Source organism: Neopelma chrysocephalum, unplaced genomic scaffold (assembly GCF_003984885.1).
Source record: "Neopelma chrysocephalum unplaced genomic scaffold, ASM398488v2 Primary Assembly neopelma1_265, whole genome shotgun sequence".
In the NCBI taxonomy this organism is placed as follows: domain Eukaryota; kingdom Metazoa; phylum Chordata; class Aves; order Passeriformes; family Pipridae; genus Neopelma; species Neopelma chrysocephalum.
In genome coordinates, this window is record NW_020897927.1 from 5,600 (window position 1) to 19,653 (window position 14,054).

Sequence of the window (14,054 nt, forward strand, 5' to 3'; positions counted from 1 at the left end):
GGAAAACCCATCCCAGCCAGGACCTGGATGCTCTGGATAGCCCCCACGAGCTGTAGGAGGGATGAGGAGGGGCTGAAGCTGGAAGCCAGAGTGTTCTAGTGTGGGAGGAGGAGGACCCCTCCCTTGCATGAGCAACTCAGGCATCACAGAAGGTTTTGGGAGCTCTCCCAACCTTCCTGGGTTTGGAGGAGATGGGGACAGCTGATGTTCCCAGCAAGCCCCAACCCCGCAGAGAGATGGGGGTTTTGGGTAGGGTGTGCAGTGGGATGAGGCAGAGGGGGATCTCTCCCCCCCTCCCAGACGGTCTCTCCATCCTCTCCATTGCTGCAGATGTTCCCCACCCCAGCTCCAAGGGATACCCGTGAGGCTTTGGGAGACCTGACCTGCACCTCGCAGCTGGGATGTGGATGCACCGAGGTCTCAGGTGGCTGCAGAGCTCTGCCCTCCTTCCCTTCCACTCACGGTGCCGGAGCGTGACTGCACAGCAGGAAGGGAAACAAGTGCCATTTCCCACAACCAGCCAAGAGGCAGAGACCCAAGGGCGAGCCGCGGGAATGAGGCATGCGAGAAGCATCCGCCGCGTCCCCTTTCCCATGGAATGCTTCTCTCGGCTCTTCCTCTGATGTGCGCTGAAGTATTGATTTTCCCCTGGAGTGGATGAGTCACGGAGAAAGCCGGGAGCGAGTGGGGGCTGCTGGGATATCCCCGGTGCCCGGGTCTGGTGGGAAGACTGTGTGGGAGAGAGCAGGCACTGCCCAGGGGTGCGGGCAGAGGGCAGGAAAGATGCGTGTGGAGCAGGGAGCTGGGGTTGGCTCTCTCCCTGCTGACTCTGCACGGAGCTCCTCAGCCCTAGGAAAGGAAGGGGGCTCTCTCCGTTGCTCCCCCTCATCCTTCCCCAGGGAGGAGGTTACGGTGCATAGGGGTGAGCTCCTGGCTCTGCCTCTGCTGAATTCGTGGTTGTGTGTCTGCTGGCTCCACAGCCAAAGCTCCCTCTTGACCTTCTCTCTCGGCTGTTTTATTGCCAATGTCCACCTTGGGAACAGGCCAAGGCCATCTCCGTCATGTCATGACTCCTCCACATGAGAGCTTGTGACCCAAGGAGAGGGGCAGCAACACTGGGACATGGCCGGAGCTGGGGTCCCCTGCCCACCCAGCTCTCTGTGCAGGGTTCTGGGCTGTGCCACCGGCAGCCTGTCCTGCCCCTGCTGAGACAGGAGGTGGTGGTGTGGTGATGGTGTGGTGGTTCCCTGGCCCCAGCTCACTTCCCTGCTGAGCCTCGGTGCTGTCCCATCCTCCTCACATCTACGGGAGGGATGCAGGTAGGCTCCAGATCCCAGAGCATTTCTGCTGCTGGCCAGGCCTCCAGCTGCCCCCATAACACCTCCTGCTCTCTGCAGCCCCTCGCTAATGTGTCCACCAGATCTGGCTGCCAGGGCCAGGCACAGTGCTGCCCTGTTCCTGGCCTCCAACCCCCCAGCCTGGCTTAGCTCATCCCCCGCCTACACGGGCAGGTAACTTGCTCCTCACTCGGCCAAGCTCTTGTGCTTGCCAGCTTTCCTCACTAGGGAAATATCTGTATTTCCAATCAGTCCCACTCCCTGCCTATGCTCCTTGGGTCCTTCCCAAACGCCCACCTTAGTGGCTGTGCATGCTTCACCTCTGGACAGGAGGGATGGTTTTCACGTCATCCCTTGCCAGATCCTTGCAGCTGAAGGAAGGACATGGATGCTGCCCTTTCCAGCAGACTTCTCTCCTGGACCAGCTCCTCCACTGCAATACTGGGCCATCAGCAGACACAGACTTCTGAGCCAGAGCAACAGACGTGGCAGGGAGATGCAAAAGCAGCTGGTCCCAATGTTCCTGAGCGCTCACACCCAGGGGCTGCAGCTGGGAGTAAGTGGCTTTCACAGGGACAAATGGCGCATCGAAGCGGCAGGACCAGCCACAGGCCTCTGCCTGGGGACTGGCACAGATGGGACAGCCCTGCCTGTCAGTGGTTTTCTGCTCTGTCTGTGTGCTTCAGCCTTTGTTGCTCTGCAGGGACACTTGCCAAATATTGTCCTCTGCCTTCTTGTCCTTCGTTGCCCCCCTGACCCAATTCCTACGTCTCCCACTGCTCCCCAGCCTCCTCGCTCTGCATGCTGGCAGCGGGACTGGGCAGGTCGCCGGAGCATCTCAAGGCAGCCTTGCATAAGCCACGTTTTTTTGGCACTGGTGACAGCTCACGGTACTCGCTGGCACTGCCACGGCTCCCATGGCACACGGGTCACGGCTCCTTGGACCACCCAGCAGCCTGGGGACACGCTGCCCTTCCCAGCGTAGAGTCAGTCACCGTGCTGAAGCCATTTCAGGAGAGGGACATGGACACTGGCCATGAGTGCCAGCCCCAGAGCCACTGCCAGGGATGCACTTGGACCACAGCAGACAGTTTCCAACCCCTCCCCTCCTCCCAAAGGAGGGAAAAACAGGCCAGTGTCCCACAGGGTTGCCAGGGTGACATTTTTTGGCGGTCGTGCTGTCCCAGCCGCTGAACTGGCAGGGGCTGTGCTGGGAGCTCGGGCAGCCCCTCTGTCCCCACACCAGGGTGTCCCTGCCCAGGGCCACCCAGCAGCATTGGGACCACCGGCCACGGGATGCAGGTGGGAGCCAGGCACAGGGGTGGGGGGACAGCAGGACACTGGAGGAGCCCTGCAGAGATGAAAAATGCCAAAGCTTTACTGGAAGCCTGCGGGGTAGGAGGGCCTTTTTGGCTGGGGCTTGGGAATTCAGGGCTGTGAGCTGCTGAGCCACCATCAGAGCACTGCTGGTTTCCATTTGGTCGGCTTTCGAAAGAGCTGCCTCCCTGGCAGCATGTGTCCCCCCCTCACAGTGGGCAGTGTTTGTTTGCTTGGGAAAAGATGAGCCTCATTATCTGTCGTTCGTGGCTCTCGGACTTTAAAGCGCAGCAGGAGGAAATTTTATGATGGGAAACTGCCCTGGTGTCATCCAGGCTTTGCATGGAGGTCTGCTGGGGAGTCCACAGCCCACAGCAGTGGGGACAGCACCGGGGCTGAGACCTGTGCACAGGCACAGGGGAGACAGGAAGGTGGCAAAAGGTGATATGCTTGAACCTGTCCCAGTGAACGAGCACAGCAGGAGCCAGGAGAGCTCGGCCAGGCTGGGGAGAGTCCAGAGGTGCAGCAAGGAGGAAGTTTGGGACGTATTACAGCTCCACATTCACCTTCACCCAGCGATAACATCGCTGTGCTCGGTGTGTGGGAAGGTCTGGGCAGGCGGTCAGTGTAGCCCTGAGCAGGTTTGCACCTCCTGGCCCTGGCAGTGCTGATAACTTTAGGAAGGGCCAGAATCTCCCCGTTAAAGCAGGGAGTTAAAGCAATGCCTACAGCAGCTTTCCCAAAGCCTGCCCACAGGCTCTCCCACCCCAACGCAGCATTTATCCAGCCCATTAAAAGACAAGACCTCTGCTATCAGGCAGGATCATTTTCCATTTTCAAGGAGATTTCTTTTCCAAGTACCGTCCTTGCCTCAGGATCCTCCTCCCCCTTGCTCCGTGCTCTCCAGGCCCTGCAGCACATTCACCCCTCCAAAAACCCTGCGCAGAACAGCAGCCCAGTGACTCAGAGCTGCCACGTGTTGCCTTTTGTGCAGCTCAGGTACTCCAACACCTACCTGAAGGGAAGGAATCCAGCTGCGGGAGAAGAAAGGGGTGGTAAATCACTCAGCGTCCAGCTGGGAAAGCATAAATTTAACAGTCCCGACCACGTGAAATCATTCTGCAGCCAAACAAGAGGCATCTTCGGTGTCTATTCATTGTCCCCAGCCTGGGGTCCTGCCGAGAGGGTGCCTTTGGCTCTGTGGTGCAAAGTGCTGTTAAAAGATTTATAGCCAAAATTCGGGTAGCGATAGCATGCACCTCTTGTGAGCGCAGAGCTGAGCAGCTGGATGTCATGGTTTATCCTGCTAGATCCAAACCCTGGCTTAGACTAAACACGCCTCTGCCATCATTAGTGAATCACTTCTAGATCCCCTGGAAGTTTCCAGGGCTTGGATTTCAGAAGGTTTTCGCTGCCGCGGGGCACTAAAATGCTGCGGAAGACAAAGGAAGGTGTGGCAGCAGGTTTTGTGGGGATTATCCTGCTGGGATAATCCTGGGGCTGGGGCTGGAAGGAGATGAAAGCTGAGGTAAGGGGAGGAGATTAAAGTGGGCAGCAGCCCGAGCTTTAACTCCTTTCCCGGCACAAGAAAGGCAAGGTGAGGTGCGCTGCCTCCCTGGGTCTGGCATTGCAGACCCCGGCAAGGGCTGACCCGGGAGAGTGCCCAGGGCTCCCCGGACTCCTCAACCTGCCAGGCTGGGCTTGGTTCACCGCACAATGAAGGAGGGATGATCGTGTAGCTCTCAAGCCCCTCATACACAGTGGGGGGGAGTGAAGAGCAGGGAAGGGAGGACACAGGGTGCCATGCTGGGATCACCCAGCCCTGCTCTGTGCCCCAAGGGCTCGCATAAGTGCTCGGTGAGGGAGTGAGCTCAGCTCGCTGATTCACTCCCTCCTTCAAGACCAGACCTGGCCTGCAAGCCGAAACCCACGGGCTTGCTGAAGCAGGAGGTGCCAGGGCAGGTCCTGCGGGCAGCGGGTGCCCTTTGGGGGTGAGGGTGCTCCCCGGCGCCCCGGGGAGGGGCGGGATGCTCCTCAGGGAGGGATGCTCCTGAGGAGGGATGCTCCTCGGGGAGCCGAGCTGTGCCCCTCCAGCACACCCATCCCCGGGGGGGGGGTGTCCCCGACCCCCTCCCTGCTGCAGGAGACCAGAGGCCGTTCAAACCCCGCGACCGGGGGCTGGGGGCGGGCTGAGCCCCGGCCCCGGCTCACCCGCCCGGGGCGGGCCGCCCCTCCCGCCCCTCCCCTCCCTCCCCGCCCCCCGGGCCGTGCCGAGTCCCGGCGCGCCGAGCGGAGCCGAGCCGAGCCGCGCTGCCGGCACCGAGCGGGCACCATGCACCCAGGGTGAGCCGCGGGGCCGGGGGCTGCGCGGGGGGCACCGGGACCCCGCAGCCGTCGGGGATGAGCAGGGGGGGCACCAGGACCCTGGAGGCACCGGGGCGGGGGGACGCTGGGACCCTGGAGGCGCCGGGTCTGGGAGACACTGGGATCCTGGAGCTGCGGGGCGGGGCACAGGTAGTGCGGGAACCCCGGAGCCTCCGGGGGGGGGGGGGCACCAGGACCCCGGAACCGCCGGGGCGGGGGGTCCTCGGTGTAAGCGTGAGGAGACGCCGGAGGCGCCGGTACCACCGGGACGCCGGGGAAGGTGGGCACCAGGACCCCGGAGCCGCCGGGGTGGGGGGCGCCGGCAGCGCGGGAACCCCGGTGCCCCCGGACAGGAGGGGAGCAGGACCCTGCAGCCCCCGGGCCTTGGGGTCCCCGGTGTAACCGTGGGGGGGTCCCTGGGGTGGTGCTGCGAGTCGGGGGGCGCCCCGGATTCGGCGGGAGCGTGGGTAACCTCTCTCTCCCCTTCCCTCCCCGCAGGTGCCCCCCGCCGCGGCTGCTGCTCGGGCTCTTTGTCCTGCTGGTCCCCGCCGCTTCTCAGGAGCCGGGTAACGTGCGCGGGATGCTGCGGGATGCTGGGGAGGGGGGGGTCCCTGTCGCTGTGCCCGGGGTCCCAAGGCCCCTCGCTGTCCTGAAGCCCCCGTCCCCTGGGATGCGCTCCTCAGCAGGAATGGGGAGTGGAGTCTCCCCTCGGGCCAAATGCTGCGCTCAGTCCTGGTTCCCAGCGCTGGGGATGATCCCCGCACGCACCCCTTCAACGGCCTCGTGGTTGCTGAACGTGGGGATTCCGTGTGCCCCATCCCATCAGCGGCGAAGGATGCCGGGGGAAATCCCTGGCTGCAGTTCCTTGGAATGAGAGTGATTTATCTGGTCCATGCTGGCTGTGAGATAGAGGAGGTGGCGTTTCCCCAAAGTGGCCGTGCTCCATGTGTTAGCGGTTTCTCCACAAGTCCTCCTTGTGGCTGCCTGTCCTTGAAAGTGCTGTGAGTGGCCGGAAGCCTCGAGTGTGTGCCCTGGGGATGCAACACCTCTCATACCATTCCGGGCTTTTCCCTGCCTTCGGGGCTCCCTGAAACCATGAAACATCCCACCTCGCAAGCTGCTGGTGCCCCGGGAGAGGGGAATTCAGTGCTGACTCAGCTTTCCAGCCCTTCTTTCCCCACGAGGCACACGAGCCGGTTCTCCCACTGCCTGTTTTTCTGGTGAACTTTACCTCCCTGCCAGGGAAGCTTCCTCCCGGCTGCCAGGCGGGATGAAAGCCCTCCTCCCCTCGCAGCCGGTGTCTGGATGAGTGCCCAGTGCCCGGAGACGGGAGCAGCCATGGCTGACAGAGGGAGCTCCCCCTCTCGTATCCCAGGAACCCCGTTTGCCAAAGCAGCTGAGCTGCAAGCAATCCAAAAACCAGGAGAGAGTGGGTTTTCTCCAGGGTAATGGTCTGGTTGTCTTTGGCTTGTGCCATCACGTTAAGAGGCATCACTCGTGTCCCTTTTTGTCACCACAGGCTGGCACAGCATGTTGGTTAGTGGTGTCCCCAGGTAGAGGCGAGCTGGAAGTCAGCCGTGAAGTCAGTGGATTATTTACTGGACCAAGGCTTTGTGTCTTCTAAGAACAGCTCTGGCACTGCTCCGTGGGCAGCTGGGTCATGTTGTGGAGGGAAAGAGGCCGGCTGGGGCAACGGGGATGCCCAGCACTGCCAGAGCATGTCCGGGAATACTGGGGGAAGCTTTCCAAGTGCCCCAGGCTAGATTTATGATGCTGCTTTTGGTGGCATGGATTGCCTCCCCGGGAACCACGGGAACAAAGCTCCCCTTGGAGATCTGCAGAGATGGGAACATCGTTCCCATGTGAAATCCTGAATTGGCTATTTTAGGTCCCTGGAGACTGTCCAGTGCGGCTGAGCTGAGCTGGAGGGCCGGGAGCTGGTTTTTAGTAGTGGTTACCCAGAGTTACCCTTACCCTTCCCACCCCTTCTCCATCAGCATCCTTGCTCCCTTGGGCACTCAGGGCTGGTCAGGACCCTTTGCTGAGCTGAAGGTGCATCCCCCCACCTTTGAGCAGCCATGCTGGGGGACCTCAGGAGGTTTCACATGGCATTTGAGCACGGGGGGAGTGAGGGGGAGTGTGGCCGGCGCCGGTCACCGCTGGCAGGGAGGTGCCCGTTTCACCCAGCTGACTTGGCTGTCTTCCAAAGGCAGGCTGTGGATCGAGTTTTAGAGGAATTCAGCGGGTTGGTGTGGCTTTTTTCCTTTCTTTTCTTTTTTTTTTTTCCCCCCTTCCCTTGGTTCAATGTCCAAGGACTGCAGGGCCTGTTCCTCCAGCCTGCCTTTGTGATGGCTCCTGGGGAATGTTTGCTCCGAAGGCCTTCCTGGCATGGAGATAAGCTTTCTGTTTATCTCCCTGCCTTTCAAATTTGGGGGCTTAGCTGCCCCAGGCTGGGCTTGCCTCTTATCAATGGATTTCTGGGATTCCTCAGGAAGGGCACGTAGCCATGAGGATGCTGCAGGGATGCTGCCATGGGTCCAGTCTGGAGAGTGTGGGAGAAATCACAGAGTCTGTGTGCTGTGGGTGTCCCTCGTGCATAGGCTGGGTCAGACACTGGGGGAAACCCCATTCCCAAGCGGGGCAATCCAATGCCAGGGCCCTGGAGATGGGGTATCCCCAACAGTGGGGGTTTACAGAGCTGGCCAGGCCTCCCCAGTCTGGTGATGGAGGCGGCCAAGCATTGGAACAGGCTGCCCAGGGAAGTGATGGAATAACCATTCCTAGAAGTGTTCAGAAAATGTGTAGATGTGGCTCTTGTCGATATGGTTTAGTGGTGGAACTGGCTGTGCTGGCTTAATGGTTGGATTCAGTGATCTTGTGGGTCTTTTCCAAGAATAATGATTCTGTGATTCTATGATCTTGTCTTGCACTGACTTTCTGTGCACCGGTTTGGGGCTGGGATGAGCGAGTACATCCAGCTCTGCTGCTGCTGCTGAGGGTGCAAGGCAGCACCTGGGAATTCAAAGTTATAGACAGCATGTGCTGAAGCCACTTGCTGCCAGTGGAGAGGCTCATTCCTGATTTTATTTCCATCCCCAGTGGGTGGTGGGTCCTGGGTCCTGATGGCTGGGATTCCTCACAAACATGTGCCTTCAGCGATTTACAGCCTGGGACGCAAGGGCTCTGCCGTTGGTCCCTGGGGTGTTTTGACAGGTGGATCAGAGCTTTCCTAACTGGTTATTTTAGGAATCCCTTTGAAAGACTAGGGGAAGGGCTGTGGAGAACGGCTACAGGCAGCACCCGGCATCACAGGTTTGGTTTGGGAATGGTTGGCACCTCTCAGCTCCGACAGCATCGTTTGATTGCCGAGGCTCCTGGGATGGGCTGGAGGAACTGGGGAGGATGCCGTGCTCCGGGGAGGATACCGTGCTCCAGAAGCTCCCGTGCTCCAGAAGCTCCACAGGCTCTTCATCTCCTTATCAGCTGGCAGGACTTATGTTTGCAAAACCTTATCTGTGCCGAAGCTCTGCGCTGTGGGAGCTGCTGGGGAGGGGGAACTGTCCCAGGCTACCAGCAGCTGGAAGGAGCCAAGGCTGTGGACATGGTCCTGCAGCACCTCTGGGCTCCCAGTCCATCATCTTCTGGCAGGTGGCTCCCATCCCTCCTGCTTGTCCTGAGGAGGTGGCAGCAGAAATGAAGTGGCCCTGCTTGGATGGCACTTTTGGGCTGGAAACTGGGTTTAAAAAGAGACTAAGTATTCCTGCAGAGTGGCTGCCCTCCCAGACAGGAGTTTGCTTGCCTTGATGCACGCAACCTTTTCATGCCCTAATCCTAATTTTCCCAGTATTTTTCCAGGTCTGCACCTGGGCTTGGTCCATCCACAACCTCCATTCTCCCAGAGCTCTGACTTGATTTTAGATTTCCACATCGTGTCTTCTGGCCTCTTGTGGCTGTGAGTGCCTGGAACCTCCCTCCTCACAGGTGCATGTCCCTAAAGGGATGGAGAGCTGAGCTGCTTTTCCCTGTGGCCAGTGGAAAATCCTGCCCATACACTCCCAGATTCTGCAGAAGTGGGTTTTTTTGGCTCTGAATAGCAGACTCTTGATGACATTGCTCCCTATTTATTTTGGCCTGGACTAACCTCTCCTTCCAGTGTTTATGGCGACACAATTTGGGTGCTGTTAAATAGCAAATCCAAGCCCTTGGAGAAAACATTTTGCAATCCTGCTTCAGACGTCATCGCGTGGCTTAAAAAATCCCTGACCAGATAAATGTGCTGCTGGGAAACAGGCTCTGCTCTAGTGGGGGGATGTCACTGCTTCTTTTTAAGGAGGCAGGAGCACGTGGAGCGGGGGGTGAGGACTGAGCCAAGGCTGCATCTTCTTTTAAAAAGGAGGGAGAAGGACATTTTACATGGGCCTGGAGTGACAGGACAAGGGAGAATAGCTTCACACTGAAGGGGGGAGGGTTAGATGGGATATTAGGAAGGAATTCTTCCCTGTGAGGGTGGTGAGGCCCTGGCATAGGTTGCCCAGAGAAGCTGTGGCTGCCCCATCCCTGGAAGTGTGCAAGGCCAGGTTGGACAGGGCTTGGAGCAACCTTGAATAGTAGAAGGTGTCCCTGACCGTGGCAGGGGAGTGGAACACAATGAGGTTTAAGGTCCCTTCCAACTTGAACCATTCTGTGACAGAGACACCAGCTTCTCTCCTGCACTGCTCTGGGCCATGGTGACTGTTAGAGATGATGCTCTAAGCCCTGGAATAACAATCCCAGCAAGTGTGCTGTGTCTCTTCCAAAGTGTGATAGTTTACCAGGAAAAGAATTAATTCTGGCATTTCAGTGGAGAGTTCAAAGCACTGAAGGAGACATCTGGGATTAAGTATCGATGTATATCAGCAGCCCAGAGATATGGGATTAATAAAACATTTTAATGATCTTCTGGTGTGTCTGATGACATTTGGGAAAGCATTGGAGATGAATCCTTTCCAAGAGTGTCCTGTGCATTTCTCTGACTGCGTGTGCAGCCTGGAGGCAGCATATATGAGGAAGAAATTCTTCTCTGTGGGGGTGGTGTGACACTGGCACAGGTTGCCCAGAGAAGCTGTGACTGCCCCGTCCGTGGAAGTGTCCAAAGCCAGGTTGGACGGGGCTTGGAGCAACCTGGGCTAGTGGAAGGTGTCCCTGCCATGGCAGGGGGTGGAATGAGGTGGGTTTTAAGGTCCCTTTTCAGCCCAAACCCTTCTGCAACAGATGGGCTCCACCTCACCCCATCCATCAGTCAGACTCTTCTCTGCTAACTGTGGGATGCCCTCACTGACTTTCCTGTCCTCCAGCCATATTCCTCATCCCTTGGGTACTGATGTGTGTGGAGAAGGGCTGCTGCTGCCGCCCTCGAGAGGATCTGCCCTGTCCTGCTGAGAGCTGGGGCTCAGGGGAGACACTCATGGGAGGAAGGTGGTGCAGAAGAAACTTGCAATTATTTCAGCTGGTACTAAATCCGCTTAAATATTGGGGAGTGAGAGCAAGTCCTCGACTTTGTGGACGGAGAAAGGAATGTGGTAGCAGCACATGTGTGGCTTTTTGGCTTTTAACTTGATTAATCTGGAGAGCTTGTTGCCAAATATATGATTGAAACACAAGGAGCTAAACAGGGTTAGAAAATGGTTTGGAAATGTGTACAACTAATGAGGGTTCAGGCATTGCCTTAATATGGATTTGGAGTCCTTGAAGTGTGAGTGTGGTTAATAAACCTGTTGGGGGTGAAGGAGTGGTTCCCATCAACTCAAAGGTGGGAACATCCTAAAAGAGTGCTGGGAGAGGAGCAGGACACCAACACCCCACAGGGCTGTTGGATGGGCCTGCTCCAAGGACAAGGCTCCAGAGACTTGCTGTGCTCCTGGCTTTGGCCAGCAGTGCTGTTTGGCAGGAGCATTCCCTGCGCTGGGGGCTTTCTCAGCAAGCAACATCTGGTCCGGAACATCCTGTGTCTGCTAGTTTCCACTTAAAAAGGTTGCTTTTTGGAATTTTTATTGCTTTTTTTTGGCATTGCCTTTTCTAAGATGGAAATTGGTCATTAATGGATTTTATTGTACTTTTATTTTATTCCCAAACTCAATCTGCTGGTTTCCTCCTCCCCAGGGACTGGAAGATCTGGCTGTTCCTCTGACCCTGCCCCCAGGTTGTGGGAGGCTACTCGAACAGCCTGGGGTGGGAATAGGAGCCAGGGCACTGGAATCCAGCAGCATCATCCGTGCTCTTCCCGCTGGCATAAATCTCCGACAGCCCAATGGCTCTTGAAGCTATCTCTGAGTTTATAATTCCTAAGTTAGCCACCTGCCTTCCCTCTGGGAAACACTGTAATCAAACAAATTTATTCTTTCCCACCCACTTTGTCAGTCTGTAACTTAATTGAGTTGGAGATTGTTGACTTTTGGATAAACAGCACCTTTTTGATAACCCCAGATAAGCTGGCGGTGCTCCCTTGTGGCATGGTAGGGAGGCACCTTTGCAGCTTAGTCCTTCCCCTGTTGTCCCAAAATGCTTTCCAGAGGGGCCAGGACCCCTATCCTGGGGAACTCTCAGCTCCTGCTGGGTGTGGATAGAGACCCTGGGCTCACCTGGTGGTGAACACTCTCGGTCAGCCTGGTCTGGGGGGGGCCATCACTCCCGAGGGTCCTCACCCAACCCCAGCATGGGGTCATCTCCCTGCTCCCTCCTGGGGAAACACCCCAGGACCTCTGCCCCACTCCCAAAACCATTCCCAGGATAGGGTGGCAATAGTTACTGTCCCTTCAAGGGGATGGGCTTGCCCGGACCCAGGACCTGTGGGGGACCCGGAGTTCGAGGACTCCTTGTGGTACCCTCCTGCTGGTGCTGGCATCTCCCCAGACAGCAGAAGGGTTTGATGTGCCCTGTCATGCTGAAAGCTGGGACTCAGGGGCGGCTCTGATGGGTGGGAGGTGGTGGGGAAGAAACCTGCAATGATTTCAGCTAAATCCCCATGAACATCGGGGAGTGGGAGAAAGTCCAAGCCACTGGCATTGTGGATGGAGGGAGGCGTGTGGCAGCAACACCCATGTGATTTTTGGCTTTTACTGTGGATTCATAAAATTGTTTGGGTTGGAAGGGACCTCAAAGCTCATCTCATTCCAACCCCCTGTCATGGGAAGGACACCTTCCAGTGGACCAGGTAGCTCAGACTTCATGCAGGATTTGATACCCAGTTGTTACTTCTGCAGCTGCTCAGGGGACCTCTGTACCTGGAGCTTGCTGTTAAATCTCTGGACGGAGAGAAGCACAGTGCTCCAGCCCTCAGGGGCATCTTTGAGATGTGGGGAAGCCTCGTTTTGCTCCTCAGGAACAGGTACCTCAGTGCCACTTCACCTGGAAGCCTGGAAAGCAGTGCTCACAGAGCATCTCCTGGCAGACAGGTGAGCTGTCCCTACATGTTCCCACCCTGTGCTCAGGCTGGTCTCTTGCCTGTCAAAGGCTCTGGAGGCTGGAGACCAGGTCAGGGATTTGCTCTCCAGATTGCTTTTTGCAGGGATGACTTGGGATAGGGGATAGCGGCACCATCAGGGCGAGCCACTCTCGCTCAGGTGACCTTTTCCTGGATTTCCTTGGGGGAGAAGATGCCTGGAGGGGTAACCAGGACACCATCTGATAAAAGCACGTGGGTTTTTATTTTAACAAGTGGTTGTATCTTTTTGGTGGGGAGGTGGAGATGTCAGGCCGTGAAGGTGGAGGGCGTGGGGGAGTCCTGGCATCCCCCATCCTGTGTGAGACCCAGGGGGCTGGGCTGAGCTGGGCTGGGCTCTCTGTCACGATGGCTTGAGCGAGGATGTGGTTGCTGAGGTCAGCGTCTGATCCTGCCGGGACTCCCACGGCGCTGGGCTGGATGGAGATATCATGGTTCCCTCCCAGCTGGGATGCAATGGGGTGGTGGTCCTGCTTCCCTCTGGGTCCCAGGACACCCAAGGGAATGGGCCTCCTCATGGCATCCTGCGAGGCTGAGGTGCCACCCTGGATCCAGCCAGTCACTGCTGATGTTGGTGGCTCCTTTCCCACCTTCCCCTTGGGCTCAGCCGAAAGAGTTAAGGAAGCCACTGGAGAGGGGCCCCCAGAGGCAACTGCTGGAGGTAATAATCTTCTTTCGGCTCTTTTTTCTTTTCCCCTGCTAATTGCAGAGTTGACATCGCCCCCTCTCATGAAAGGCTCTTTTGTCAGCTGAGTTGCTGGGCAAAGCCCAGGCTTGGCAGCAGGTTGCAAACCCCAGGTTGGTCTCCTGCACATCCCTCTCCGGCGCCAGGTAGTGAAATGACTCTTTCAGTGACAGCGATGTCCCTCCCTCCTTGGCTCCCATCTTGGAAAAAAAAACACCACCAAAACAACAACAGAACCCCTCCTTTTAGCCAACGGGTCCTGATTTTCGTGGTTCCACCTCGCCAGCGGAGGGAAAGGTCAGCTCGTCTAGACGCTAATCCGACAAGTGTTGTATTTCTTCGCCCGTGGGTGTCCTAGCAACGGGATTAACGCTGTGGTGTAAAGCGGACATTGGCTGGATCCCGCTCCATCCCAGGCCGGTGGTCCGGATGTGTGTTGCTTCGCATGGCCAGGCATCAGGGAGAGGTGGGCCAGGCTCCCAGCCCCGCTCCCTGTGCCTGCCCCGGGCTGTGCCAGCAGCTCCTGGTGGTTAATGTCAGTCCAGCGGCAGGGAAATTTGGGATACGGGTGATAAAACAGGCTGATGGATGTTTTACCTAGTCTGCATCCATCCCAGGGATGGGTGGGCTGGTGGTGAAGCATCTCTGCCCCAAGATGGGCTCCAGCCCTCGTGTGGGGACCACACTGGGGTGGGGTGCTCCATGGCCAGGCCCAGCCCACCTGGTTGCACCAGCTTCACCGCGACCACACCAGGACCTTGGGGCAGCCCGTGTCACTGTAATTCTGACTGTCATGGTGGAAATGGGTCTCCCAGAACATCCCCTGCATCCCAATGCTCGGGTCTCCCAGAACATCCCCTGCATCCCAATGCTC

The 14,054-nt window shown here is 57.8% G+C and overlaps 1 protein-coding gene across 1 annotated transcript in view; it reads left to right on the plus strand.

Annotated features, from left to right (window-relative positions):
* The first annotated feature begins 4,964 nt into the window (after positions 1-4,964).
* Positions 4,965-14,054, plus strand: part of COL18A1 (collagen type XVIII alpha 1 chain) — a 38,397-nt gene continuing 29,307 nt past the window's right edge. Inside the window, exons 1-2 of the mRNA XM_027704285.1 lie at positions 4,965-4,997; positions 5,517-5,584. Of these exons, the coding sequence (XP_027560086.1) occupies positions 4,987-4,997; positions 5,517-5,584 (79 nt within the window). The 5' untranslated portion in view covers positions 4,965-4,986. The remainder of the gene's footprint in view (positions 4,998-5,516; positions 5,585-14,054) is intronic.